The 26536-nt window shown below is 45.0% G+C and overlaps 1 protein-coding gene across 17 annotated transcripts in view; it reads left to right on the top strand.

Moving 5' to 3' along the window:
• The window catches only part of ACACA (acetyl-CoA carboxylase alpha), a 271880-nt gene extending 246137 nt beyond the window's left edge, over positions 1 to 25743 (top strand). For 14 of the 17 annotated variants that reach the window (XM_070227563.1, XM_023652967.2, XM_070227569.1 and 11 more), the window contains 5 exons: positions 495 to 607; positions 12947 to 13101; positions 13797 to 13967; positions 21590 to 21726; positions 23280 to 25743. In XM_070227563.1, the coding sequence (XP_070083664.1) occupies positions 495 to 607; positions 12947 to 13101; positions 13797 to 13967; positions 21590 to 21726; positions 23280 to 23403 (700 nt within the window). In that variant the 3' untranslated portion in view covers positions 23404 to 25743. Of the gene's footprint in view, positions 1 to 494; positions 608 to 12752; positions 12875 to 12946; positions 13102 to 13796; positions 13968 to 21589; positions 21727 to 23279 lie in introns of those variants that run through there. The other 3 variants (XM_070227574.1, XM_070227575.1, XM_070227577.1) reach the window with 1 other exon arrangement.
• The last annotated feature ends 793 nt before the right edge of the window (positions 25744 to 26536 follow it).

Below are 26536 nucleotides of genomic sequence, written 5' to 3'. Positions count from 1 at the left end.
AAGTAATGCGGAGACCTTTCATTTTCCAGCAGTAGGCAGAACATTTTCTCTACTGCTTGGCCTGGCCTAGTCTGTCCGAGTCCTACCAGCAGACTCACCAGCATCGACCCCTCATTGTATGGCCCACGTGCTGGAGGTTGTTCCCTACCACTGCGCCTACATCATCATTTTTTTTTTCCTGGAAAATAATGGATTCCTGTTACCCTTGTCAGCTATAGGTGGTGGAATCTGTATTCTTCTGCCTCTGAGATGGAAGTAGCCTGGTGTGATAATGAGAATTATTTTAACTGCTTTTTGCCAGGCCTTTCTCATACCTCACTTAGACACTTCTCTGGTGCCTGCTTCTCCCCCTGGGGTTACTTCTGTGAACCATGGGTGGGCAAAACCATAATGAAGCTATTTCCTGGTCCACAAATTGTAACTGGCCTCATTCTGTAGTCTCCTTCCTTTAAAGTGCCTTTATTTTTATTTTGTTTTCTTTCTCTCTGATCTAGGGGCTCAATTTTGGAGCCAGAAGGGACAGTAGAAATCAAATTCCGCAGAAAGGATCTGGTGAAAACCATGCGTCGGGTGGACCCGGTCTACATCCACTTGGCTGAGCGATTGGGTATGTCTGCTTATCCTCCTGGCAAATCAATGAGCCATTCAACTGATTTGTAATGAGTGCATTCATAGGCCAGGGGAGGAGGCACTGAAGCATTTGATCAAATTCATGATAATCTTTATTTACTGTCCTCTATATGGTAAGAAACCTAGTAGAATGAAATAGTGTGTGTAATAGGAGGGAAAGTGGTCTCTAAAAAAGCAAAAGTCACCTGATTTTTCTTCTGATATTTCTTTACAGTTCAAATAGCCCATCTTTCTAGGCTTGTGGATGTCCTTGTAAAGAATGATTAGCTAGAAGTTGCTGTTGGGGGCAGGCTAATCAGGCAGAGAATATGCTAGACTTAGATGTCCTGTCTCTACTTGTCTCTTTGGACAATCCAGCCTCATTTCTGAGGGATGTGAGTGTCAGTGTCATGGGATGGAAAAGCTGGAGACTACCCAGGCAGTGTTGTGGGGCCACCCTGAGCTAGAGAAATGGAAGTAGAGACTGCACTGTGTGCTTCCAAACAGAGGTTGCAGCAGCCACTGCCTTGGAGCCTCTGCATTGGGTGCTTCCAGCCATCCTCCGTTGCTAGTTCGTTTCTGGAGCCCTTGGAAGGCACTAGCAGTGTGAACATAGGACTGAACCATGGGAGCCCTGTGTTGAGTCCAGAGTCTGAATGAATTTCCGAGTCTTTTAAAACACTGATTTTCCGCCAACGTCTCCCATGGAGCCCCTTACTATGTTAGTAAAGATAATTACTTGAGGTTCTTTTGTTTGCTGGTTTGTTTTGATTTTTTCTAAAGGAACAGAGATTGTCTTTAAAAGGTAGTGAAACGGTGAATGAAAGGCATAAAGAAGAAATGCTAGCTCATTTATGTTCCAATTAGTAATTTAATTAATAAAGTACCATTTGTAGACTCTTCATATCCTCACCATCTAAAGACACAAGAACTTCTGAGTGTTTACCTGCACATCCTGGCATTTGGAGCCCTGAGCCAGGTTGCCTGCCAAACACAGTGACTTGGGTTACAATAAACCGTATTTGTGTCCCATTGTTTGCCATTAGCTAACAACCACCAATAACTCTAACTCACCACAGCCTGATCCTTTTATGGGAAGTACACACATACAACAAGAAATTGGCAGACTTGTTTCTAAAATCTATTGCCACCCAGAATTGTTGTGGGTTTTTTCTCTTTCTTCTCCAAAGAGGATAATTACTTCTGACCAACACCATACACTTTAATTAAAGTAACTGCAGCTCAAGAGCAAGTTACTCACAACTGTACAGAGAGAGAGCTCTAAAAGCTTCAGCCACTGATAAGCATCTCACTTAGATGGCTCATAATTGCTCCCAGCATCCGGCAATCGTTGCTGCTGTTTTTACCACTAATTCTGTACAAAGGCAGCAGTGCCACAATTGCAGGACACAGTGAATTGCATAATTTTCTCTCTTTTTTTTTTTTCTTTTTTTTTTTTTTTCTTTTTTGCTGGTTTTCTTTCTGGCCAATTTAAAATTTGTCAAAGTCGGTCTTCTTCTGGATCACTGCCCTTTGATATTTCGCGCACTCCATTTGCCACAAACAAGCCGCAGGGCCGCAGTTCATGCTGACTCTAGCAGAAGCAGAGAGAGCTCCATTTATCTTACACTGCCTGCTGAATTCCTACTCATTAACTGGGGGTTCACTGCCTCTTTTTAACCCCCCAATGGCTGTTATCATCCCTTCAGAGTAACTGGGTGGTAGGAAGAGGGATCCTCTCTGACATCTGTTTGCAGAACGACTGGATGGTGAGGGGTGTGGGGCTGAAGCTTCTTTCTCTTGAAGGAAAGTGATACCACTCCCATCTTCACCCAGCGCCTTTTAGCTTTTGAAACACAGGAAGGGGAGAGGGAGGAGACTCCCAAGTGATGGTCGTTTAATCATTTGTTACAAATCATCTCATTATCAATTTCCTATCTGCATTGAAGAAAACCATATTTATTTAACCTTGACCAAAAGGGCACTAGAGAAAGAATCCTTAGTCTGCTAAATGTGAAGCAGGCTCTGGCCCAGGGCAGTGTGGGAATGTGAACAGTAGATCTGGAATAAAATAACTGTACAAGACTTGGTTATGTTGCTTATAGATAAACTGTTCAACTTCTTCAAACATCAGTTTCTTCATCTAGAAAGTGGGGATAACACCCCCACCTAGCTAATGTGAGGATCAGATGAATGTGCGTTTGCTTTGAATCTGTGAAGCATCTTTCACACATGGGGATTGGCATCGTTTCCTTTCTGTCTTAATCATTAGAAGAAGCAGATGCCGTATTTGGCATCGAGCATTCTCTGTGGCTGAGGTCCGCTTTTGGAGCAAGTGGTATAGGAAAGGAAATGAGAAACCGCAGTGGTCTTGTCCCTCAGGTGTTTGCATCTTTCAGGGAGATCCTACACACCCGGGCATGTCTGTGACACCACAGATGAGCAGGGATGTAACAGAACATGCTGTGAACCCAGCTCCTTGTGGGTTCACGTTAGCTTTTGGCTCCTTTCTCAATGCCTAGAACCAAAATACCAAAATGCTTTTTCACAAAGTGGGTGAAAATGACCTTATTTTCCAGATTGGGAGTTTGAGGCAAAAAGAAGAGTTGGTAAATCATCCAAGATACAAAGTAAATGTATGTCAGAGCCCAGATGGAATTCTAGTTCCCTGTGTTCTACTTTTCTTAGGATTTCCCCAGATTTTACCTCAGCTAAATACTGTGCCTGATCAAAATTAAATAAGAATTCTTTCCCTTTGTGATCTAAAGCCAATTCCACTGAGAAAAATCTGATTTAGGAGAAAGCCTGTGGGAGTGGCTGTTATCTTGGGTTCCCAATCTCTTCCCAAACCAGCCTCTGCACTGGGGAGCATGCTGTCGTATCACTAAAACAAACCAATGCACAACTGATTGACTGTATTCAGAAACAGAATTACTGTTTATTCTCTAAGGATAATTAGTAATATTTCATTTCTTAGCAGGTAACTTCATCTCTTTCATAATTTTTATTTTTAAAAAAACGCCTTTTTGTCATTTTATGTAGTTAGTCTGGGTGAGAGATTATTCATTACTGGTTTGCAGTTCTGTGAGTATGACAGCGAGTGTGAAAATGGTACCTACATTGATTCCTGGCAGAGCAAAAGGGAAGAATTAACCCAGAAAGAAATGTGGTGTAATCCCCATTACCAGAGTCTTGCATTGTTGGACCAGTCCTGACCCTGGATTCTCAGAACTAGGGCTCAGTAGAGTCTGTACAGGGAGGTGAACATCCTACCTTTCTAGTTGGCTTAAGGAAATTAAATTCCTTCTCTGGAATTGGAGCCCCAGCCCTCCAAGGCCTCTTTGTGTCTCTCTGACGTCCTTCTACCTCCTCACAGAACCAGGAGCTGGGAGAGTGGCTGTGGAGCGGGACGGCCTCCTTGCCTGGCCTCTTGAGTTGCTGTGACCTGAGGTCCCCTCCTGGATCCTTAGCCTCCTCTTGTGTTCAGAGGGAAGTAACAAATCAATTTAGATAGAGAGAGAACTGTCCAGCCCTACTGTGAAGCAATTGTAAGTTCCCCACTGTCCTTCTCCCTTAATACAAAGAACACCCGGGCAAATGTGCCCAATACTGGCACTTTATTCTGCTCCAGACACACATCTCGGTCATGGCCCTGTTCCCAGGCAGCTGGGCAGCCTGCCATGCAGCACCTCAGCTATGCCCACATGGATCATGCCCTGGGAGTGACAGTCTGACAGGGGCAGCGGCAGCACTGGCTGAGCACTGCTGCTGGCCCTGCGAGGCCTAACCAGCACCCAGCATGCCTTCTGGCCTGAGGCACCTCAGGTGCAGATAGAGTATTGTGGCTGCAGGTGAGGATAAATGTGTCTGTAAAAAACTTTGGGGGCTGCCCCTGTGGCCGAGCGGTTAAGTTCACATGCTCCACTGCAGCGGCCCAGGGTTTTGCCGGTTTGGATCCTGGGTGCAGACGTGGCACCGCTCATCAGGCCATGTTGAGGCGGCATCCCACATGCCACAACTAGAAGGACCCACAACTAAGATATACAACTATGTACAGGGGGGATTTGGGGAGATAAAGCAGAAAAAAAAAAACTTTGGGGGCCAACTCAGTGGCATAGTGGTTAAGTTTGAATGCTCCACTTTGGCGGCCTGGGGTTCACAGGTTTGAATCCTGGGTGTGAACCTGCACATCGCTCATCAAGCCATGCTGTGGTGGCATCCCACATACCAAATAGAGGAAGATTCGCACAGATGTTAGCTCAGAGCCAATCTTCTTTACCAAAAAAAAACCAAAAAACAAAAAACACACACACTTTGGGAATGCCTTCCTCCCAGGCCTTCTATTTAGCAGTCAGGATAACAGGAAAAGGACACTTCCTTGGATTAAGGGGATTCAGGGGTTAAGCTGCTTTTGTAGTAGAGGTGATCAAAGTATCTGAGCTGTGCATGTTTTTCCATCTCTTGTGTCCATCTTCAAGATATCGTAAGCTAAGAAAAGCCAGAGTTGCTTATTTGAGGCAGAAAGCACTGTCCTTACCTGGAAAGTTAAGCCTAGGAAAGAAAGAAGTTCCAATACCCGTGTCTGGGAAGTGGCTTCTGGCCTTCTCACCTCTTGTACATGGAGTATCCTTACTGGCACCGTGGCCATCCAGACACCGGGCTCTGTGGTAGGTAGGCCAATGAGAAACAACATAAGTTTTTCCATAATGAAGGTAGAGATGATGGGATCATGTCTTCTCCTTAAGTTAGCAGCAGCTTAAAACCCACCTCATCTCACTCATTCAGAAGCTCTTTAGCTTGGTGCAATTTAGTACAATAGTGACCACATCTGGGAAGAAGAAGGGGTCGTTTTCGTGTGATCCAGTACTCTGTGTTAAGAAAAGCACCTGGGCTTGCTTCTTCCCAGGAGGCAGTGATTCACAGTTCTGTCAGGCTGGAGAGACCTGGCAGGCATTTTGTTAGACTGAACTTGAACTTCTACCTGCCTGAAGCCTGTCATCAGAAAATGTCTGAGAGAGCCTGTTCCCCGGTTGGCCACAGCTAACCCAGATCCCTGTTCCTCGACCTGCCAGACTCAGGGGAGCAACTAAGGGAAAGAAAATAGTAAAGACTGCGAGGTTTATTGCCACTAGAATTCAGAGAATTCTGTGCTGTTTCCTGACTCTTGTGTGGGATGTTGGCATGGGAGCACAGGGGACAGGCCTGCAGGGGGGTAATATAATTTTTTACTCCTCTTTGGAAATCTCTGGGTTTACTATAATGATTTTAAAAAATGTGAACAGCAGAGCACTAACACCATTGCAAGGAACCTTAGGGTTAAACATCCCTTGAGAGGATTGCTGTTAAAATCAATATGCAAATGCAGTTGTATTTAGATAGGTATGGCCCCCTTTGAAGAAAAGCAGATATATGAAAATGGGATTTTGAAAAAAACTAGATACATTGGGAGAAATTATTCCCATTACAAAAGGATTATTTGCTTTACCAAAGGATTCACTGCAGGGTTCCTTCTAAATAGCTCCCTTAACGCATTTAAAACAGGATCTGATTTACGCAGTTTTTCAAGAATGCTTTTGTATAGGAAAGGCACACCTGTTATGGATACAGAAATAGTTTTGCAGGGATTTTTTTCACCCTCTTACTATCTTTATAGAGAAATTTCTTTCAACATAGAAAATGTGATTACATAGATCTTTTAAACAACTACTTATGTTTGTACTTCTGAATCTTAATAAGATTCCAGTCTTTTTAATGCTGATTTTTCAGTCTCAAGGTTGAGGTATGGTGTGTGTTCTTACATCTGAGATTTTCAGGAGCTTAGTAGGGAGGGTGGTCCAGTCCTTTTCTTTAGCTTCATAAGTATTTAACCAATCAAAGCAAATTGCTTGCTTAAGACAAAACTTTAATTTAACATCATATTCTTTCATAAAACATTTGTCCTATTTGCCAGATTAGGGTTGTTACATAAATGAGAAACAGAGCTCAAAAGAGGAAAGAGATTTCTGCAAGGTCACCTAGTGCCTTTGGCTGAGTAGAGTGTTTCTAGCCTATCAATCTGGTTTTTATTCCAAACTTCGAAGGTCTCACCCTCCTGCACAGGGTGTGGTCTGCTCATCCTCAGGGTCAGGCTCCTCCTCTGGCCCTCCCTTAGTGTCATGGCGGGGGTGCAGAACACCTCCTGCTGCAGAAATCAGCTGTCTCCTTGGGAGCTTCTCTTCAGCTTTGACCCCATGGAGGACAGATGTGGCTTTTCATTATGTCCTGGCCCTGGGAACACCTGACAGGCTGCTGCCCTCTGGACACTTGTGGGTCAGTTTAACTTGTTTCATTTAAAGAGCATGGGCTCTGAAGCTAGCCTACCAGAGCTCAAATCCCAGCTCCACTGTTTCCTGGCGTTGTAGCCTGGGACAAGCGACTCACTTTTCTGTGCCTCAGTTTCTTCATCTGAAGGTAGTGGTCTTTTAGGGCTGTTGTGAGGATTAAATGAGATGAAAAGTACTTAAACAATCCTCCTGGCACGTGGTGACATCTCAACAACGTCAGCTCTTATTTGATCAGACTGGTAATGCCTCTTCTGTATTTAACACTTTACCTTAAAACTTTTTAATTAAAGCTTGAATTTTTAAGATTTCATGGGGACTTTTTATTTGAGGAAGGAAGGAATGGGAGTAATCTACCTCTCTTTCCCCGTTTCAGCCTTTTCCTAAAGTAGGATTCTAGAAAAGAATGACTTTTCTCTCTGTAGCATATTCTTAAACACACACACGCGCGCGCGTGCACCCCGACTTGCTTTCCTAAAAACCCTGAGGCCCTGCAATCTGGCTAGGAAAGAAAGAAAACCATTCCAAGATATTTAATTGTACAGGGAGCTTACAGGATTGATCGAGAGCTTAGCTTTTTACAATAGTCCAGTGAATAAGAAATGCTCCTGACAAACGATCAATGATAGGATAATCACTCTTTATCCCCGTCCTCATTCTTACCTTCTTTCTTTCAGGAGAACAGGGTTCAGAAGTCAAAAATCTTTATAGATGCCGCTTTTAAATTAAGCAGAAAATAGACATTGACATATTTGTTAATCTCCCCTAAATCATTACCAGGGCTGGCTGCTTTGCTGTACAAGGAGAGAGGGGTCCTTGGTGTGCTACAGAAGGGTCTAACTAGCTTAAGAGCAGCCTTTTATTTTTAGAAAATAAAATTTAGAAAACCCTTTTCTTTCCCTTCCTTAAAACAAAGTACACGGGGCTGCCCCGTGGCCGAGTGGTTAAGTTCGTGTGCTCTGCTGCGGCAGCCCAGGGTTTCGCCAGTTCAAATCCTGGGCGCAAACATGACACCACTCATCAAGCCATGCTGAGGTGGCATCCCACATGCCACAACTAGAAGGACCCACAGCTAAGAATATACAACTGTGTACTGGCGGGCTTTGGGGAGAAAAAAGAAAAAAATAAAATCTTTAAGAAAAAAAACAAAACAAAAAAACAAAGCACACAAATTCTTGGCTTTCTCATGTGCACTTTAAAATAAATACATTCTCGGGGCCCCATGGCCTAGTGGTTAAGTTCGGTGCAGTCTGCCTCAGCAGCCCTGGTTCGGTTCCTGGGTGCAGACCTACACCACTTGTCAGCAGCCATGCCATGGCAGCAACCCACATACAAAATAGAGGAAGATTGGCACTGATATTGGCTCAGAGTGAATCTTCCTCAGCAAAAAAATAAATAAAATACATACATTCTCTACTTCGTGTTTTTCCTTGCTTTGACACTTTTTTGAGGTAATTCTTGAACTGCAATCAGAGGCATTACTGAACAAATCAAACAAGGTGGCCTTTGGAGGAATGCTTTGTGATCTTCCTAGTCTCAGGAGGGCCAGGGCATTACAGGTATTTATTGTGTTATTCTTTCAAAGCTCTAGAATAGCTTAACTGGGTAGACAAGACCTTTGTTAGTCCAGGAGCCAGCCTCCTCTGTCTGTCCCACTTGGTAAGGGCTTGTTCACAGAGTGCTCTGCTAAGCCCGTAAGTCCGTCCCATCCCATCCCTGCTCCCCACACCCTGTACCCAGTGCTGAGCTGTGCTCTTGACTCCTCTCTAACACAATGGCCCAACTCTCCAGCTGATTGCCCTTTGCTGGCCACTGCCAGGATACCTGCTTGGCTGCCTTCACTACCATTTACTGTGGAAGAACACAGGCTTTGGAGACAGCCAGACCCAAGTGTAAATCCTGACTTTGCTACTTAAGAGCTGGATGCCATTTGGCAAGTCACTTTACATTTTAGATGCTTGGTTTTCTCATTTGTAAAATAGATACCCTGCCTGTAAGGTTGGGTCTTATAAGGATTAGAGATGATGTATGTAAAGCAATTTGGAAAAAGCTCAGTAACATGGAGGTATTCAGCTTGGTAGCGGTGTTAATAGCTGACCTAAGTCTGAATTGTGCTTGGTGACTTAGGAGCTCTGTGATCCTGAAAGCATTGAGTGTGGTTCCCGGCACGTAGTAAATGCCCAATAAATGGTATATAGTGCACATATCTATATGTGTGTGTACCTGCCCAATGTTGGTTGTTTTCCCAGAGGGAGAATGTTGGAAGGGTCTGGAACTCCCTATTAGCCATATCCATGGTCTTGCCATCTCTTGCCCCTCAGCAGGGCTGTGATTCCACCTACTGTTGTGTTAGTTCTTGATCTCACAATAACAGGAGGAGCTACCTTAAATCTCGGGTCTGACCTACAGAATGAGAATTATTAGAGACATCGTCTTAGTCTCAGTTGTGGAATGGGCCTAAGGTGGAACTTCAGCTTTATCAGCCAGGAGTCTGCCATCATCATTAAGCCTTTTCTGAAATTAAAGGGATCCTGCTGCTGAAGCACTTGTCCTCTGCCCCACTTAAGCAGGGAAAGACAATGTAACAGTGTTTGGGAGTCACGCTCTTGCACTTGAGTCCCGGCTCTGCCCCTTTCTAGCTTTGTGACCTTGGTAAGTTATATAAATTCTCAGTGCCTCAGTTTCCTCACCTGTAAGATGAGGATAAGAATAATAAGCCAACCTTGGGGCTGGCCTCATGGCCAAGTGGTTAAGTTCATGTGCTCTGCTTCAGCAGCCTGGGGTCGACCAGTTTGGCTCCTGGATGTGGACCTACACACCACTCGTCAAGCCGTACTGTGGCAGCATCCCACATCAAAGAACTGGGGTGACTTGCAACTAGGATATACAACTATGTACTCGGGCTTTGGGGAGAAAAAAGAAGAAAAAGGAGATTGGCAACAGATGTTAACTCAGGGCCAATCTTCCTCAAAAAAAAAAGAATACCACCCTCATAAAGTTGTTGAACGGATTAAACCAGGTAATAGCTATAAAGCACTTAGAATAATGCCCAGCGCCCTGTGAATTATCAGCTTTGATTACTGATTATATGCACTGGGGAGCCAAGAAAAACATATGTTTTAGTTTGGCTTATTTTTTTAACTTTCCGTTTGATATAATTTCACAGAAAAGATATAAGAATAGTACAGAGGACTTGATGCCTTTTTCTCAGATTCATCCATTGTTAACATCTTGTCCCAATTGCTTTATCACTTCTGCATGCTTATGTGCATGTGCTAGCTCACTCTCTTGCTCCACATGCATACACATTTTCTTGGAACCATTTGAGAGTAATCTGTGGACATCATATTCCTTTAACTATAAATACTTAGTGTATGTTTCTAAGAACAGTCTTTCTCTTATATAACAACAATACGTTTATCAAAATCGGGAACTATAACATTGATAGAACACTGTCTAATCCATGATTCATATTAAAACTTTACCAATTGTCCCAATAATGTCCTTTGTAGCTTTTTGCGGGGGTCGGGGGGGGCGGCAGATTTGAGATCTAATCCCAGACCACATGTTGCAATTTGTTGTCAAGTATTTTTAGTCTTCTTTAATCTGGAATAATTCTTTGGCCTTTCCTTGTCTTTCATGATCTTACTTTGTTTTTTAAGAGTACAAATCACTTTTTTATAGCATGTTCCTCAATTTGGATTTGTCTTATGTTTCCCCATGGTTGTAGTCAGATTATGCCTTTTTGACAGGAATATTGCAAAAGTGATGTATGTCCTTCTCAGGACATCATCTGAGGAGGCACATGGTGTCAGTTTGTCATTTTCTTGGTGATGGTAACTTTGATTACTTATTTAAGGTTTTGTTCAGTAGGTTAATCCTCAGTAAAGTTACCATTTTTCCCTTTGTAATTAATAAGTAATTTGTAAGGAGATACTTTTAGACTATGTAAATATCTTGTTCCTCATCAACTTTCATCCACTAGTTTTAGTATCCGTTGATAATTCTTGGCAGAATCAGTTACTGTGATGGTGGTAAAATGATGATTTTTCTAATTCCATCATTCCTTCTACGTCTGTTAATCGTTATCTGCTAGAAGGGAGAGCTTTCCCTTCCCTTCTCCCTCCTTTAATTATTTATATCAGGGTGGATTCACATTTTCTTACTTTATTCCATAAATATTGTCTCTGATAATAAATATCATTATCCTATTTTGATAAATTTGATGTTCAAATTGTCCCTGATTTGGCCAGTGGTTGGGTTTAATTGTCCCAAACTGGTCCTGTGTCCTTTTAACATGTCCCAATCATTTTTTGAGTGCTTCCTTGCTTTTGGTGACAATACATTCCAGGCTCATCTTATATTTTTCCTGCCTCAGCCCTGGAATCAACCATTTCTCCAAGGAGTCTTGGTTCCTTTTAGTAGAGAAGGAAAAAATGTGTGCTTCCTTGTCAAGGATGTTATAACTGAGACATCTCATTTCAGAGGAGACAAGTCGGCCCTCCTCCCATAAGTCCAAGCAGATCCACACTAGAGTGAATGGGCCTTCATCTTACCCCACACTGTGAGGCCCAGTGCTGCCATGCTATTTCCCTGGTTTGGAAAGAAGTCTGCTGAGGTGTCAGGGGCCTAAAGCAATAGGTTAGTGATTGCCCTCTTTGTGAAAGCCCAAGAAAAGATGGCCTTCAGCATTCTTCAACAGTTTTAAAGTAATTATGAGTTTAAAAAAATAAAAATAAAAAAAGAGGTGGAGTTGGGTGTCCAAAACCCTCATAAAAATGAAACTAGATACTCTAGTTACATCCCTGTTCTATTAACATGTGTTTATGTATAATACTTATGGCCCACTCAGCAGCCCGAGACTGTTCATGGCATATGATTCATAGTGACATAAAAAGCAAGGCCTGTTCCCAGACAGACATGCTTGAAATAGACCTTTCTCTTCTGCATCCCATCACCTGTGGTCATGTATTTATTTGTCAGCTTTGGTGACAAAGCACTTCAGATTGTCCCCAGCACCAGGGGCTATCACCTATTGCTCCTTCATTTAGACTTACTCCTCCTTACTAGGCAGGCAGCTAAATTTTCAGTATTAATTGCAAGTTCCATTCTGAGAGTAATTAGGAAAAAAAGCACAACGTAGCAGCATCTGTACTGGGACACTGTAGATTGGGGTTGGAGAAGTGGTCCTCCTTGTTATAAGGAATTTCAAAGTCTCCTATCTGTTGAGTGAGGATACTGTGTGCTTTCTAAGCTCAGTAATCCAAATGGGCTTTGTGAACTGCCTTTTTCTTTTCTCCTCTTTCTTTTCTTTTAGCCCAAGAACTAGAATGTCTTTGTCACTGTGGTCAGGGGTTGGTTCTGGCAGAAGCTGCCCAGGTAGGAGATTAGGGGCTGGCTAATCCACTGAGCTGGCATAAGACACACAGATCTGGCTCTAATTAGATTGGATTCTATTAGTTTCAGGTTAAGAGTATCCAAAGCTGAGATTAGAATCTGTGGACTAAAGCAGTTTACAACTTTAGGAGTCATTTGGATCCTTATCAAGTTGGGCGGGTGACTGGTGTGGACACGAGGAAAGAAGAGCTGTTGGTTTGTGCTCAGAAGTGTAGGGGATGTCCACACTCGGAATACTCCAGTCGCTCTGATGCTGGTCAGCAGGGCATGGTCATGGTGTCCTTCATGGGAAAGGCGAGGCCTGGCTGTCAGTCAGTGAGATGATGAGAGACACAGGCCCCAGGTGGTTGTTTGCACCTGCTCAGGGAGAGGCCTGGGGAAAGGGACTCACTCCCGTGGCTGCTTTCATAATTGTGATCTCCACAGGGAAAGGAGGAGGACACGTTGGCTCCCCATGGCAAGGTAAGGACAGGTCTGGCATCTCATGGAATCCAGTTACTCAGCAAAGAGGTGGCGAAGACAATGGAGAATGAGGTCACAGAGGGAGGGAGCTGCTTCTGGGCAGAGAGATTCCTGGTCACCACAAGGCAGGTGTGACAGGCAGGTTTATTTAATTGCAGGCACCCCAGAGCTAAGTGCAGCTGAGCGGAAGGAGCTGGAGAACAAGTTGAAGGAGCGAGAGGAATTCCTGATTCCCATTTACCATCAGGTAGCTGTGCAGTTTGCTGACTTGCACGACACACCAGGCCGGATGCAGGAGAAGGGTATTATTAATGTAAGTACAGTGGTTGCCACTTCTCCTGACTTGTCAGAGACCCTCAAGTGAGCAAGTGTATGTCTCGTGCACACAGGCTCACAAGCAGGGAGCTGTTAGGGCTGGATTAGAACCGTTGTGCTGTTTAAACCATTTTTAATTTTTTTGGAGAGACTTTTCCCTTTTTCTATATCCATCATCATCCTAAAACAACTTAGGATTTAGGTTACCATGGACTTCTCAGGAGGCAAGCTCCATTTTACTGGTGGGAAACTGAGTCACATGTGCCTCCATTGGGGACAGCTGCCCAGGTGGTCCTCAGGCTGTGGGGATTACTAGTGTCAAGGTTCCTGCAGCAACTAATTCACTGCACTGTTTGATCTGCATGCAAGGTATTTTAGCCATCTGCTCAGATCCAATTGCTCACTCTCTGGTTACCTGGGAAGTCACAGCCCCTTCCCCAGAACATTTCAGCCATGGGTGGGGTTAGCCTTAGCCTGGCCCAGCCCTGTGCACAGTGCTGTGGTCAGCAGAATGTCGGGGCTGCTTTCTGAACTGGGGAGACATCTCCAGGGGCTGGGAGCTCGCAGCCAGCTCAAGTCTCTGAGAGGCTTACTGGAGAGTGGGTTTTTGTGCCTGTAGAGTCCCCTCTGGACTGGGCACTAAGTGGGGATTAGGGCTGGGGAGTGACTAAGTTTATTCTTGTCTGTATGTAGGACATCCTGGATTGGAAAACATCCCGTACCTTCTTCTACTGGCGGCTGAGGCGTCTCCTGTTGGAGGACCTGGTCAAGAAGAAAATCCACAATGCCAACCCTGAGCTGACTGATGGCCAGATCCAGGCCATGTTAAGGCGCTGGTTTGTGGAAGTGGAAGGGACAGTGAAGGTAGGTGGGTGCCCTCAGAGGAGCCTTTATGCTGTGCTCCTCACCCCCACTTGAGGACTGCAAGGCTTGTTGTCCAAGAGTCCCCAGGCCTCTAAGGGCAGGAGTAGAAGGGAAGCATAAGGCCTAAGCCCTGTTTCCTCCCCTCACCGTAGCACGTCATGATGGCTTACTAGAAGAGGTGGTAGGGCATTTTTTGCAGCTCATTCATTCAGCAAACTTTTTTTAATACTTACTACATATCAGACACAGCATTAGGCCCTGGGGACATGGCAGGGACAGAGGCACACGTTGTTCCTGTCCATACAGAGCTCACCATCTAGAGGGGGAGAGATTGACCAAGAGGTCACACATACAATGGTGAGGCTGATGTTAAATAGGGCAAGCCCAGGAAGTCATAGAGCACAGAGAAAGGACACCTGACCCACTGTTTGGGAAGGGGGAGGAGAGTCTGGGAAGACTTCTAGAAGTGATGTCTCAGCAGAGACTTGAAAACGAAGTAGGAATGAACCAGAGGAAAAGGTTGGAAGGGGCTGTGGGAGGAATGTTCTAGGCAGAAGGAACAGCATGTTGCAAGGCCTGATAGCAAGAATGTTGTGCATCTAAGGTACAGCAGATATTTCCGGATGGCTCGGAGATTGGGATTGTGCATGGCCGTGGGAGCTGTGTTGAGGGGTTTGGACTTGGTCCTGAGGTCTGTGGAAACTTAGCAGCAGGGTGACCTGCTCTGATTTGTATTGTTAGAAAGACCACTCAGGAGATTGTGTGGAGGGTGGAAGTGAAGGAGGCAGGAGCAAAAAGCCTAATAGGAGGTGATAGTAATTTAGGCAGTAGGTGCTATAACCACAGCTAAAGATCATCTGATTTCAAATCTGAGCTGGAAGGAAGTGTCCACCCTGCCTGCAGGGAACTATGAATCTGGCATCTTCTTGAGGTGATCTCACAGAGATGGCACATGCCTTGGAGCAGTGACCCCGCTGAGATGGTGTCCCTGGTGCCGTCGCCCCAGAGCTCAGGATGGGGTGGGTCTGAGGCCAGGACAACCAGACACCAACATGAGCACCAGCATTTGACCCTGGAATTGTGGGCTGCACAAGACAGTCCACAGAAGCATAGGAAAGAAAGGCTAGAACTTTTATTTCTGTTTATTTGTCCTAAGAAAAAGAAAGAAATTAACCTTTATTAGTAGCTGGTATATGGATTAAAAGTAAATCACATATGTCATATATACATCTTACAGAATATTGATAGTATGTGCTGGAAATATATTTGTCTCTTTTCCTGATGGCTCTGTGATCAAAAACATTTGGTGACTAGGTTAGAGTATTGAGGGAGGGCTGGATGGCAGGCACTCTAGCCTCTTCCTGGGAACTGTTGCCTGAAGTCTCTGCTGACTGTTCTCAGGAAGGAACGCGAAGATTTACCATCAATTTTAAAGTCAGTGAATCAGGATGCTTCTAAGATTCACTTTTGTGTTAAGTCTACCCATTTCTTTACGACTGAAAAGCTCTGTTGGATAAATATTTCAGGTGTGCAGTTGGGGAGCGTAGACTTATGCACCATTTGGTTCAGGTTAAGGTCAGTATTTGGCATCATAATTGAGTGAGACAATTCTGTCAGTGGCTACTGGCAGGTTCTAGTGGAAGTTGGCATTGAAAGTCACGCAAGTGTAAAATAAGAGGTTGTTCTCCAGTTAAGAGTGGCCGGCTAGGGTAAATGGAGTGTGTGTGTCTGTGTGGCCAGAAGAGGCCTGCACTGCCTTTCTACCACATTAGTCACTAATGGTCTTGCAGGGCCTCAGTAGGCACAAGGATGAGGAGAAGGAATAGCTTCCCTCCAAACATGAAGTGAGTGGATAGTCCCTTCAGTTGCTCCTTAGCATCCTGCTCTGGGGTGCCAGTGTGTCTGGAGAAATAGGTCATTGCCATGTCTTATCAATGGAGAGAACGGTTGACTGTATGTGCACAGACTCCTGGCTGGAAATCAAATGCGGAAGACAACCCCAGCCCCATAGCTCAGGAGGAGGCTGCCTGCGTTATTGGGAACCAACTATGCCCAAGAACTGAGGCTGTTTCCCTTGCCCCCATCTATAAAAGGTGGCATTCTCCTGAGCTTTTAGTCCAGCAGGACTGCCGAGGAGAGAAAGGGAGGGCGGGTGATCCTACGATGTGGCTTTGAAACCTCTTTCCATGTTCTGCAGGCTCAGCAGGACCTCGTTTAGTGTGGGGTGGAGGATAAAATCAGCAGCACCCTTGAGAGAAGGAAGTGTTGCAGTGTTCAAAGCCCTCCGTGCCACCTCTGAAGGGCTGACAAGGAATCTGCTGTATGTTTGGGAATGTCTGAAGATCGTCGCTGTTTTTGGTCCTTCAAGCAGTGCTAGATACTGTGTGCTGTGTCTCTCAAGTACAGAGGCTGGCTGAGTCTAGACCCTGGCTTTGCACCAAGAAGTGACCCTCTACTCCGTATTGTGGTTACTGTAGGCAAAAACGTTCAGTGAGAGGCAGCTATCAGCTGTGCTGTGTGTTCTTTTTTCCCAGAGAATTTGTTTTTTTAATCTTAATCCTGAAAAAAGAGATTCTGGGACAGAAAATTTGAAGACACAGTGATGTTATATAACTGAGCAGTGTAATTCTTTTATTTCCCCTGGAGGAATCTGTTACCATGAGTTATGGGATTCTGTTTGAGTCCCCTGAGACAGTCCTATTGTAGGAAATAGCAGGGTTTATAGTTCATAGTTTCACTGCAGGCAGAAGAAAAGCATCACTCCAGCTCCCTGAAAAAAATAACAAGAACTTAGGTTTAAACTGGGTCATTTCATGGGCATGTTTTCTCTCTTGATTCTTAGATCCACAGTTTGATGTGTATGGTTTTTCAAACAGACTAATTTTTTCTCCTAAGCCCCAGCAGTAGAAATTGAGATTAGAATTCTGTATGGAGCAATGAAAAGAACATGGGTTTTGAAATCTCACAAACTTTTTGGATCCCAGCTTTGCCATTTACTGGCATGGACATAGTATTTAAGCCTCCATTTCCTGATGTGTGAAATGAGGATGATATTGGGCTGGCCCGGTGGTGCAGCAGTTAAGTTCGCACATTCCACTTCGGCAGCCTGGGGTTCACCAGTTCAGATCCCAGGTGCGGACCTGTGCACCACTTGTCAAGCTATGCTGTCGCAAGCATCCCACATATAAAGTAGAGGAAGATGGACACGAATGTCAGCTCATGGCCAGTCTTCCTAGGCACAAAAGAGGAGGATTGGCAGCAGATATTCCTCAAAAAAAAAAAAAATGGGGATGATATTTATTTCACAGGGTTGAGTTTTAAATGACATAAGTAAAGTATGGAGCACGGTGTCTGGCACTTAGCAGACACTCAAAGTATGCCAGTTTCCTCCTCCTGCCTCAGCACAGCATATTAGAGGGTAAAAATAACAACATAACAGAGCCTGAGAGTTAAACCTGTGTAACTTAATGGTCTTGGCGGGAGGGGTGTTGGTTCTATGAGCATAGTAAATTCTTGGATTTGGCTTGCTCTAATTTATCCTCAACCTAGGATGCCAGAATACACTCTTATAGTTACCCATTCACTCTTATTCTGGATTTCCAAGTGAGATGAGTGGTCACTGGAGGCCCTTGTGAGGAAGATAGAGGAAAAAGCACCGTCAGTATGGTCGTTTGATTTCCACTGTCCCCAGAGCCTGGCCTCAAGTTACCTGTGGACAAGTCTCATCCACCAAACTTCTGATTTAAGGCCAGGGAGGGAGAGGGTGAGGCTGAACCTGGAAAGTATTGCTTGGCTCCGGGTAGGCCTGGGGCTGAGGCTAGAGTGGCTCTGAGGAGATGGGGGTCCAGCGGGCCACCCCAGCCCATATGGCTGTTTGCTACTGTACCCCAAAGCCTTAGAAAAAAATCACATTGCTAGAGGTATCTCAAGGCAGCTCACAAGGTGAGTTATCTGTAGGGCATGGTAATCAGGGCTCACATCCATCAGACTCTGTCCTGGTCACTTCCCTGTACCATTGAGTGAGGAGGGCTTAAGCGCCATCTGATACATTAGAAATGAAACTTTCCAAACAGGTCATTTAGATTTTGTAAGATAGACTAATTACTACATACAATTAGTGAGGCTGAGTAGTGTCAGAGATACTTATCTGTGATGCAGAGAGAGAGAAAGTATCTGCTGAACTTATTGTAAGGCTACTGTTGTGATGTTTAATTATCACTACTTTACTGATACTAAAATGTTCTGATTGGGATGAGCATCAGGCAAGTGACATATGGGCCCTGGCCTGTCATGAGGTTCACAGCCCAGCATTTCACACTTACTTAAAATCCACACTGGAACATTAATCAGCTGCCTTTTCATAATTTTAAGGAGGGAAGTGATAATGGCTTTTTTTTCCTGGGAATAGCGTTGGCTCTTCCTTCTGAACGGCTGGAATGCTGAGTCTTGACAAGGAACTGTTATACGCTAACCCAGCGGAAGGGAGCCTTGCTCTTCCTAGGTGGAGGATGTCAGCTCACTGCAGTGTATTAAACCCTCCCAGGTCTAGTGAGAAAAACCTGTGGCACTGTGAGTGCTGAAGTTCGTTGATTCTTGCTAAAAATGCAGTTGACTAGGATTTGCACCCCTTTGCCTTCATGTCCTCCGTGCTGTGGTCTGAACTTTATTGGGGTTGGGCTTGGTGGTTGTCATCCAGTTGTCCTTTGAGTGACCGGCAAATCTGTAGAGCAACAACTCTGAAACTTGGAATGCGTTGCTCTAATCCTGTCTGGGAAATTTTTTAACGTTTAATTTAAACACCTAGCATATTCTGTGGCTGCAGGAGGAGAAGGCAGAAGAGTTTTCTCTAGAGGGTAGTTGGCTTTCAAGTGTAGTGTCTTGAGCATCGTTAGAAGCAGGCATCTCGTTAGCTAATACATTACACCAATCAAGGAGAGTTATCTTAAGCCACAATTAATCTGCTCCCTGGCATATGTTGATAGGAAAGCATCATGCTGTTTCTTAATTAAAAGCAAACGGATTAAAAATGATTAATAAGAGTATTAAATATTCTCCTAAACTAAAAGCTTTGGGTTTCTTGGGTAAATCTAACTTTTTTTTCCATTCTGAAACCCAGGAAGCATTCATTGTTTTATTTTTTCCTACCCTCGAATCTTCCTAAGTAGGGGCATGTTCAGAAGTCTTCAAGCCATAGAGCAGAAGTCTAAATGACCAGTGATGGAAATGGAAACGTCAGAGTTCAGGTGGCAGTGGTTAGGAGTCCAGGTGTATCCATCTGTACGTGGGGTGTGCAGGAGCTGGGATGCAAGAGCTAAGACAACCACGTTGTGTGGACAGCATCACCACCTACCCCCTTGTTGGTAGAGGTTCATGTGGCTCCTCCTCTTCTTCAGAACAAAACACTTTCCTGCCATTTAGCCTCAGAGATGTCTGTTGACCAAAGCATGGAGAGGTGGGAAGGCTCACTCAGGCTTGCACTGTCTTGGCCATACTTCTCTAACTAGGAGAGCTGATCTTTTTATCTAATTACAGAGATGGGCAATTTTGGGGCCAGTAAAAGAACTGAACAAAGAGCTAGAAAAGGTACATTTGCTGATCCTTAATCCTGGGGCTCCTTAAGCCTTCAACTGTGAAGGACTCTTTAAGAACTGTTAGAAGTGTGGAAGTCCGTTGCATGACCTATAATAAATAATCAGTCACAGCTAACTTGCCAGCCAAGTTAGAGATAGGGAAGTACAAGTCAGAAAAGAAACAATTAGGAGGCCAGCCCAGTGGCTTAGTGGTTAAATTTGCGTGCTCTGCTTCAGCGGCCCAGGGTTTGCCAGTTCAGATCCTGGGTGCAGACCTACACACCGCTCATCAAGCCATGCTGTGGCAGCATCCCACATACAAAATAGAGGAAGATTGGCACAGATGTTAGCTCAGGGACAGTCTTCCTCAAGCAAAAAAAAATAATTTTAAAAAGAGGGCTGGCCCCATGGCCAAGTGGTTAAAGTTCCACATGCTCTGCTTCGGTGTCCTGGGTCACAGGTTCAGATCCCAGGTGCTGACCTGCTCCACTCATCAGCCATGCTGTGGAGGCATCCCAGATACAAAAAAGAAGATAGAGGAAGACTGGCACAGGTGTTAGCTCAGGGTGAGTTTTCCTCTCACACACACAAAAAGAAACAATTATTATTTTTTTGTTATTATTTATTTATTTTTTGGAGGAAGAACAGCCCTGAGCTAACATCGGCTGCCAATCCTCTTTTTGCTGGCCCTGAGCTAACATCCGTGCCCATCTTCCTCTACTTTATATGTGGGATGCCTACCACAGCATGGCGTGCCAAGCAGTGCCATGTCCACACCCAGGATCCGAACCAGCGAACCCTGGGCCACCGAAGCAGAACATGTGCACTTAACTGCTGCACCACTGGACCTGCCCAGAAACAATTATTTTTAAAGGCACGAAATAGAAAGTTAGAAAACAATGACACAGTGCAGTGCCCAGTTGCTTACTGCCTGATGCCTCTTGAAGGATGTGATGAAAATGTTTCCTGTGTGCCTCGCTGGCCCTGTAGTCACAGCTGTGGCTTTGGCACCTTTGCTTACACTGTACAGTTTTCCTGAGCCACATCTCAAGCCTCAAAGCCTCTGAGACTCCCTAATGCACCCACCTATTAAATTACAGCACCAAACTCATTGTCATTCTGACTTTGACTTCGTTAGTGATAACAGAGAAGGATAGTGCACCTTTAAATGACGAGCTTTGTGTTTAATTACCCAAACAAAATGACATAAATATGAATGAGCCCTAATGGTGGTACTTGGTTTTCCGGAAACCGTTAACAAAACGATTCCTAAATGATTTGTAAAGAAAATGAGAGAAGAGAGCAAGGAGAAGGCTATTAGGTTTCTAACACACTCCTGAATTATTATGTAGTCAACTACCCAGGAAATACTCAGCTAAATGATCTTGAAAAAAAGGAGGCAAGAGGTGGTTTGTTGAGACTTTCAGGGTTATAGACGTCTTGACCCTTTGGAATACTCTCATAGAAAGTAAAATGGGGGGTAGGTTTCTGACCCGGTGGCTCTCCCCTAGCGGCAAGACTTCCCTCACGTCAGTCCCCCTCTGTGCCTTGTTGAGAGACTGTGGCTCCTTCTCAGGAGACTTCCGCTGCCAGGCAGCTCATCTGCCAGGCCTGGCTGGGGCTAGAGACTTACATTTTAGTTGTTGTGTCTCAGTTCCTCAGAAAGCACACACTTCATTTTTAAACCGCCTAATAAACAACCTTTCTCTCTCAATCAGCACTTGACTACACAGTTTGGGCTTTTAACTATTTCTTTCAAATCTGTCTGGTGATTAAATTCTCTTAGCCTTTGTGGAATAAGTAGGGACATAGAGGGACAGGACCAGAGTCAGAGTGTGAGCACTGATGCCTCTGGAGGGAGGACCCAACTGGACGCTTCGAATATGCATGGAAAGGAGGAAAGGGAGAAGAGGACAGCTCCTGCCTTGAGGCCTATTTCCTCCTCCTCCTCCAAACAGAATTGTGAACAACTTTTTTGCATTGAGCAGCTTTTAGAGTGAATTTTCCAGATAGTGAATAATCGGTGTTTGACCAGGAGTCATCTGTTCACAGGCCTACGTTTGGGACAATAACAAGGATCTGGTGGAGTGGCTGGAGAAACAGCTAACAGAGGAAGATGGTGTTCGCTCAGTAATAGAGGAAAACATCAAATATATCAGCAGAGACTATGTCCTCAAGCAGATCCGCAGGTGAGACCCGCAGGGGGAGCTCCTCTGTAGGAGAAGTGGGGCTCACTTCTTTGGAATGGAAGATTTAAGAACAAATAGTGGGATGCTGAGGCCTTACGATCTTTGTGGTCTCTTTGTTTGAGATGCTGTAATTGACCCACAGATAAAATCGAGCCCTGAAGTCCCATTCCTCCTCAGCTCCTGGTCCCCAGGGGCACTTAATAATCTCTGCTGGACAAAGGCTTAGTGCTTTGTGCCCAACTGTTAGTTCCAAATGCAGGTACTCAAACTGGATGAACCTTTCTGAGAGGAAAGCCGATCCAAGGTAGTTTCTGGGAAACTGCCTCCTCTCCCCCAGCCGAGAGTCGGCTGTGTTCTAGTCTTTAGTCTTCTCCATAGGATGGGTCGTGGAGACTGCTGGGGACATTTTCAAAAACATTTTATGGAAACGTTTCACTTATAGAAAAGTTGCAAAACTAAAAAGGGTACAAAGAACAAATCTGTACCCAGATGTATGTGTTACTCACATTTCACCCCATTTGCTTATTTGTGTTTGTTTGTTCTGTGTGTGTGTGTATATATATGTTTTCCTTTTTCTCAACCACTTAAGGATAAGTTATATATATCATGGCCCTTTACCCCCAAATACTTCAGTGTGCATTTGCTAATAGAGATATTCTCTTACATAACCACAATAAAATGATCAATTTTAGTAAATTTAGCATTCGTGGAAACTTTTTATCTAACCCACCTTTTGTAGAACATTGCTCATTTTGACTTTGATGCTTCCTCATGATTAGATTCAGGTTGTACATTCTCAGCAGAATATTAGCATATGTGATGATGGGGTCTTCACAGTACCACATCTGAAGACCCACAATGTCATCTGCCCCTCCTGATGTTAGTTTTGTTCACCTGGTCAAGGTGTTACTTGATTTCTCCACTGTATAATTACTGATTCGCCTGATAAGCAGTCTCTGGGGAGATAGTTTGAGGCCATGCAAACATCCTGCCTTATTAGAATTTCTGCCTAGATTTGGCATCCATTGATGATTCTTGCCTGAGCCAGTCTTTACAGTGAGGTTGCGAAATGATAACTTTCCAACTCTAGCACGCCCTCCACAATCACCAGTCACCACTCCAGTTCTGTAAGCACAGGTCCTCTTTCCTCCTCCATTCATTTGTATATTCATTATTGGTGTACACTAATGAATTTCTATTTCAGTGATTTGTAATTCATTATTAGACTTATTTTGATGCCCAACATATCCCAGATTTAGCCGGTGTGAGCACCTCCATGCTGGGTCCACTATCTTTGTGACATGCCCCCACTGGTTTTGTTTTTTGTTTTTGAAATACTTCCTTACTTTCTGACATAGCAAAATGTTTCAGGTTCATCTTGTGCCTGCCTTGCTGCTGGGGATATTTTTCATGTAGGAAAACAAGTCAGGTGAGGCGGTGGTTGAAGTGTCTGCAGGGGACTCTGTCAGCATGTTGATTGGGCAGTTCTCAAGTTACCCTGATCTAGATACTGCCACCTCTCTTTTTTCACCATCCCAAATCTTCCTCTCCAGCTTGGTACAGGCCAATCCAGAGGTTGCCATGGATTCGATCATCCATATGACCCAGCACATCTCACCCACTCAGAGAGCAGAAGTTGTACGGATCCTCTCCACGATGGACTCCCCTTCGACGTAGGAAGAGCTTCCTGCCCATCCCTGCCCTGCCTCTGGAGAAAAGGGCTAGAGCTGCCTTTCACAACAGAAACCACTGTCATGAGAAGGCACAGGAGGCCCAGCACTGGGATCAAAGAGGCATTTTGCTTCCCCTTGAATGTTTTCAGGTTATGCATGACATCCTAGGATACAGGGTCACAAGCCCCTACTCCAGCCCTCTGGTCACACCTGTCCCATTCAGTATTTATTACCCTGGCTGTGACAGCAGGTTCTCTCTCCCTGCACAGGACCTGCGAAGGCAATGAAGGGTACAGCACGTACCATGAGGTCTTACACAAAAGCAGGGCTGCGCCTCCTGTCCTGACAACTCCTTGGTCCCAGCCTTCCCTCATTCCTGGCCCCATGAGCCTGCAGCCACAGGTAGCAGAGGAGGGCTGGGGCTGAGGCCATAGGCCCAGCACCAGGTCTGGGGAGAGGGAGAAGCCTCGGGTTCGTTCCGTTGTTTCTTTACCCTCACGTTCAGCCCAGCACATGCTAAGCGCTGGAAGAGGAATCGTTCCCAGCCCAGTCACACCAAGGTACCTGTTTATGAAGAAAAATTAGAGCATGAAATCTGCAAGGTCCATGGGAACTCAAAGATGAGGGCAAAACCATAATCCGAGAAGCAGAGAAAGCAAATAGACTAAGTCACTGTTGTGGATTTTGGGGGCCTCGACCTTGGGCTCAGTTCTCTTGGAACAAATAGAAAGACGGTTGACCTGCCACTACCCTGCATGTCACTGCTCAACTACCTGTTACACCTGGCGGGAGCTGTAAAGCCAGAGCATGAGAGCCTTCCTCCAGGGGCCCCAAGGCAGTGCTGCAGCCTGAGTTGGCAGAGGAGGAACCAGGTGGAATTGCCTTTTCTGTCATTGATCCCACAGGGAGAGTGGGCCAGATAGTCTCTCTTTTTAGAACTTAGAAATTTGTTACTATTAAGCCTGGAGCTTTGATAGTTACAAAGGGGAATAGTGCCTACCGAGTCACTCGTCTCTATTTCCAAGGCAACTCTCCCAGTTGCTGACACTCCTACTCCCTTCGGGTCCTATCTCTTCCTGGAATGTACACAGGCTACAGGGGCAGCAGGTCTCCCTACAGCTGCTGAGAGGAACCCTGGTGACATCTATGCTCTCGGCACCAGAAACTGGCCTTCTCCAGCGTGGGGAGGCTCCCAGGGAACACAGACTCCACGTGACCTTAAGATTATCTACAACTCCGTCATGGTGCTGCTGTCTTCCAGGCTCACTGGTCCTTTCCTGGCCAGCAGCGGGGGCCTCTTCACGGGTGGTGGAAAGAGTTTGTTTATTTTCAACAACCAGTTTATTCAAGGAAAGAGCTTACTGATTCCCCTGTTGGTATTCCTAAAGCAAGAGTGGCAGGTGATCAGGGCTGGTGGAGCATTCAGTTCCTACGGTGCAGCTAATTGCATTTGTCACTGGTGACCAAGGAGGAAATCACTAAGATGTTTTAAAAGCAGTGGTATGCACACTTTTGTACAAGCTACAGTTTTGAGCCTTAACCCTATAGTTCACACACAAGAAAGAGCTGCACCTCCCCTTTCTTCGGGAGCTGTGTAGATCGGCACTGTGGCTGCCTCATCGCTGGCTGCCCCCAGGAACTCAGAGCCCAGCCAGGCTGCCCTGCTGCAGGTGTCTGGCACCATCAAAGAAGGGCAGGGAAAGGTGGGGAGCAATTCAGTCCAGGAGGAAGCATCTGTTGCTCCTGGTATCTCCTTACCCAGTAAGTAAGAATTGGATTCCTCTTTGACCGATTATTCCTCTATACTTTTCTGCAGTAAATAAAACTACACACACCTACAGGTTATGGAATGAAGTCATGCACTCCCTCCCCAGTTGGCCTGTCCTATCCTGTGCTCGCCCTGGCCTTTCTTCAGAGGCAGGGCAGGTTATACTCATTTTACTTCTCCCCTCTGCCAAATTATGACACATTAAATGAATACATTTCCTCTCTACAACCCTGTAATGCCTACTCCCCTATCCCTGGCGCACTTGACTTTAGGTCTTACCCGGGACAGGGACTTTTCATGTGGGGAAGTCAGATAGAGCCACAGAACATGAGTGATCTGATATTCCCACAGCCCATTACACATGCAAGGTTACTGAGGCAGGAGGAGTATAAATGATGTATTGACCAAGACTTGCTTGAGCTGAGATTGCCATATTGTCTGTCTACTTTGTTCACAAAGCAGCCTTCACTTGTCTCATTGAGAAGTCGATGGACACATACCCTGATGAGCAAGGAGCTTCAGTCAAATGTATTCTTTTCACATTTTGTTGAAATAAACCTCCACATTTGTAGAAGAGTCACTGTTTATCATTTCAGTCCATACCCAGCCACCTCATGCTTGTCCCACTCTGAGCAGGGGAGCGTTCAGCAGTGGGGAGGGAGCCCCAGCTCCTCTGCTGAAAGGAGAGCCACTGTAAGGACAGAATGGCCTGCATTGCTTCTGCAGTGACAACGTTCAGAGATTCAGCGGCTTTTCAGATACGCAGACCCTTGATGGCCTGGGCAGTTTCGTGGGTGTACTTAAAGTCGACATAAAGATTTGAACCTCTTGGTTTGCATGATTTTGTGGGGTTTTCTGGGTCAAGTGAATAGTGAGCCATTTTCAGGAATTATCTCAGGCCACTTTTATGGAGAGATTTTAGGTCCTCTTAATAGTTTAGCTACTTAATGGATTTTGAAGGCTAACGTTGGGCACAAAAAGGCAGTAGGGACAGGAAACTCATGATTGTGTCCCCTTAACCCTCTGCCTCAGTTTCTCTCTGAATCCATGTAGTTGAAGCAGGAACAAATACCATTCCCTAAACACGGCCGAAGAGAGGTAGAGGCTGCAACAGAGGAGGAAGGGGAGCACCAGCCTTTGCTGATTGTTAAACTCAGGGCTGTCTCTCTCTCTCTCTCTCTTTGGGATGGTAGCAAAGGGTGGCTTTTTCAAAATGCAATAAAATGTTAATTAAAAAATATATATATATATATTTGATATATATATCAGTTTGAATCCTAAGCTAGATGTTCTAGAAAGTAGAACAAGAAGGGAGATTCAGGATCCAGGGGGAAAATTGCTATGCTTTGCCTCTAGCTGTTGCACTCCA

The sequence above is a fragment of the Equus caballus genome, chromosome 11 (assembly GCF_041296265.1).
Source record: "Equus caballus isolate H_3958 breed thoroughbred chromosome 11, TB-T2T, whole genome shotgun sequence".
Taxonomy (NCBI): domain Eukaryota; kingdom Metazoa; phylum Chordata; class Mammalia; order Perissodactyla; family Equidae; genus Equus; species Equus caballus.
This window is presented reverse-complemented; position numbering and strand designations above follow the sequence as displayed.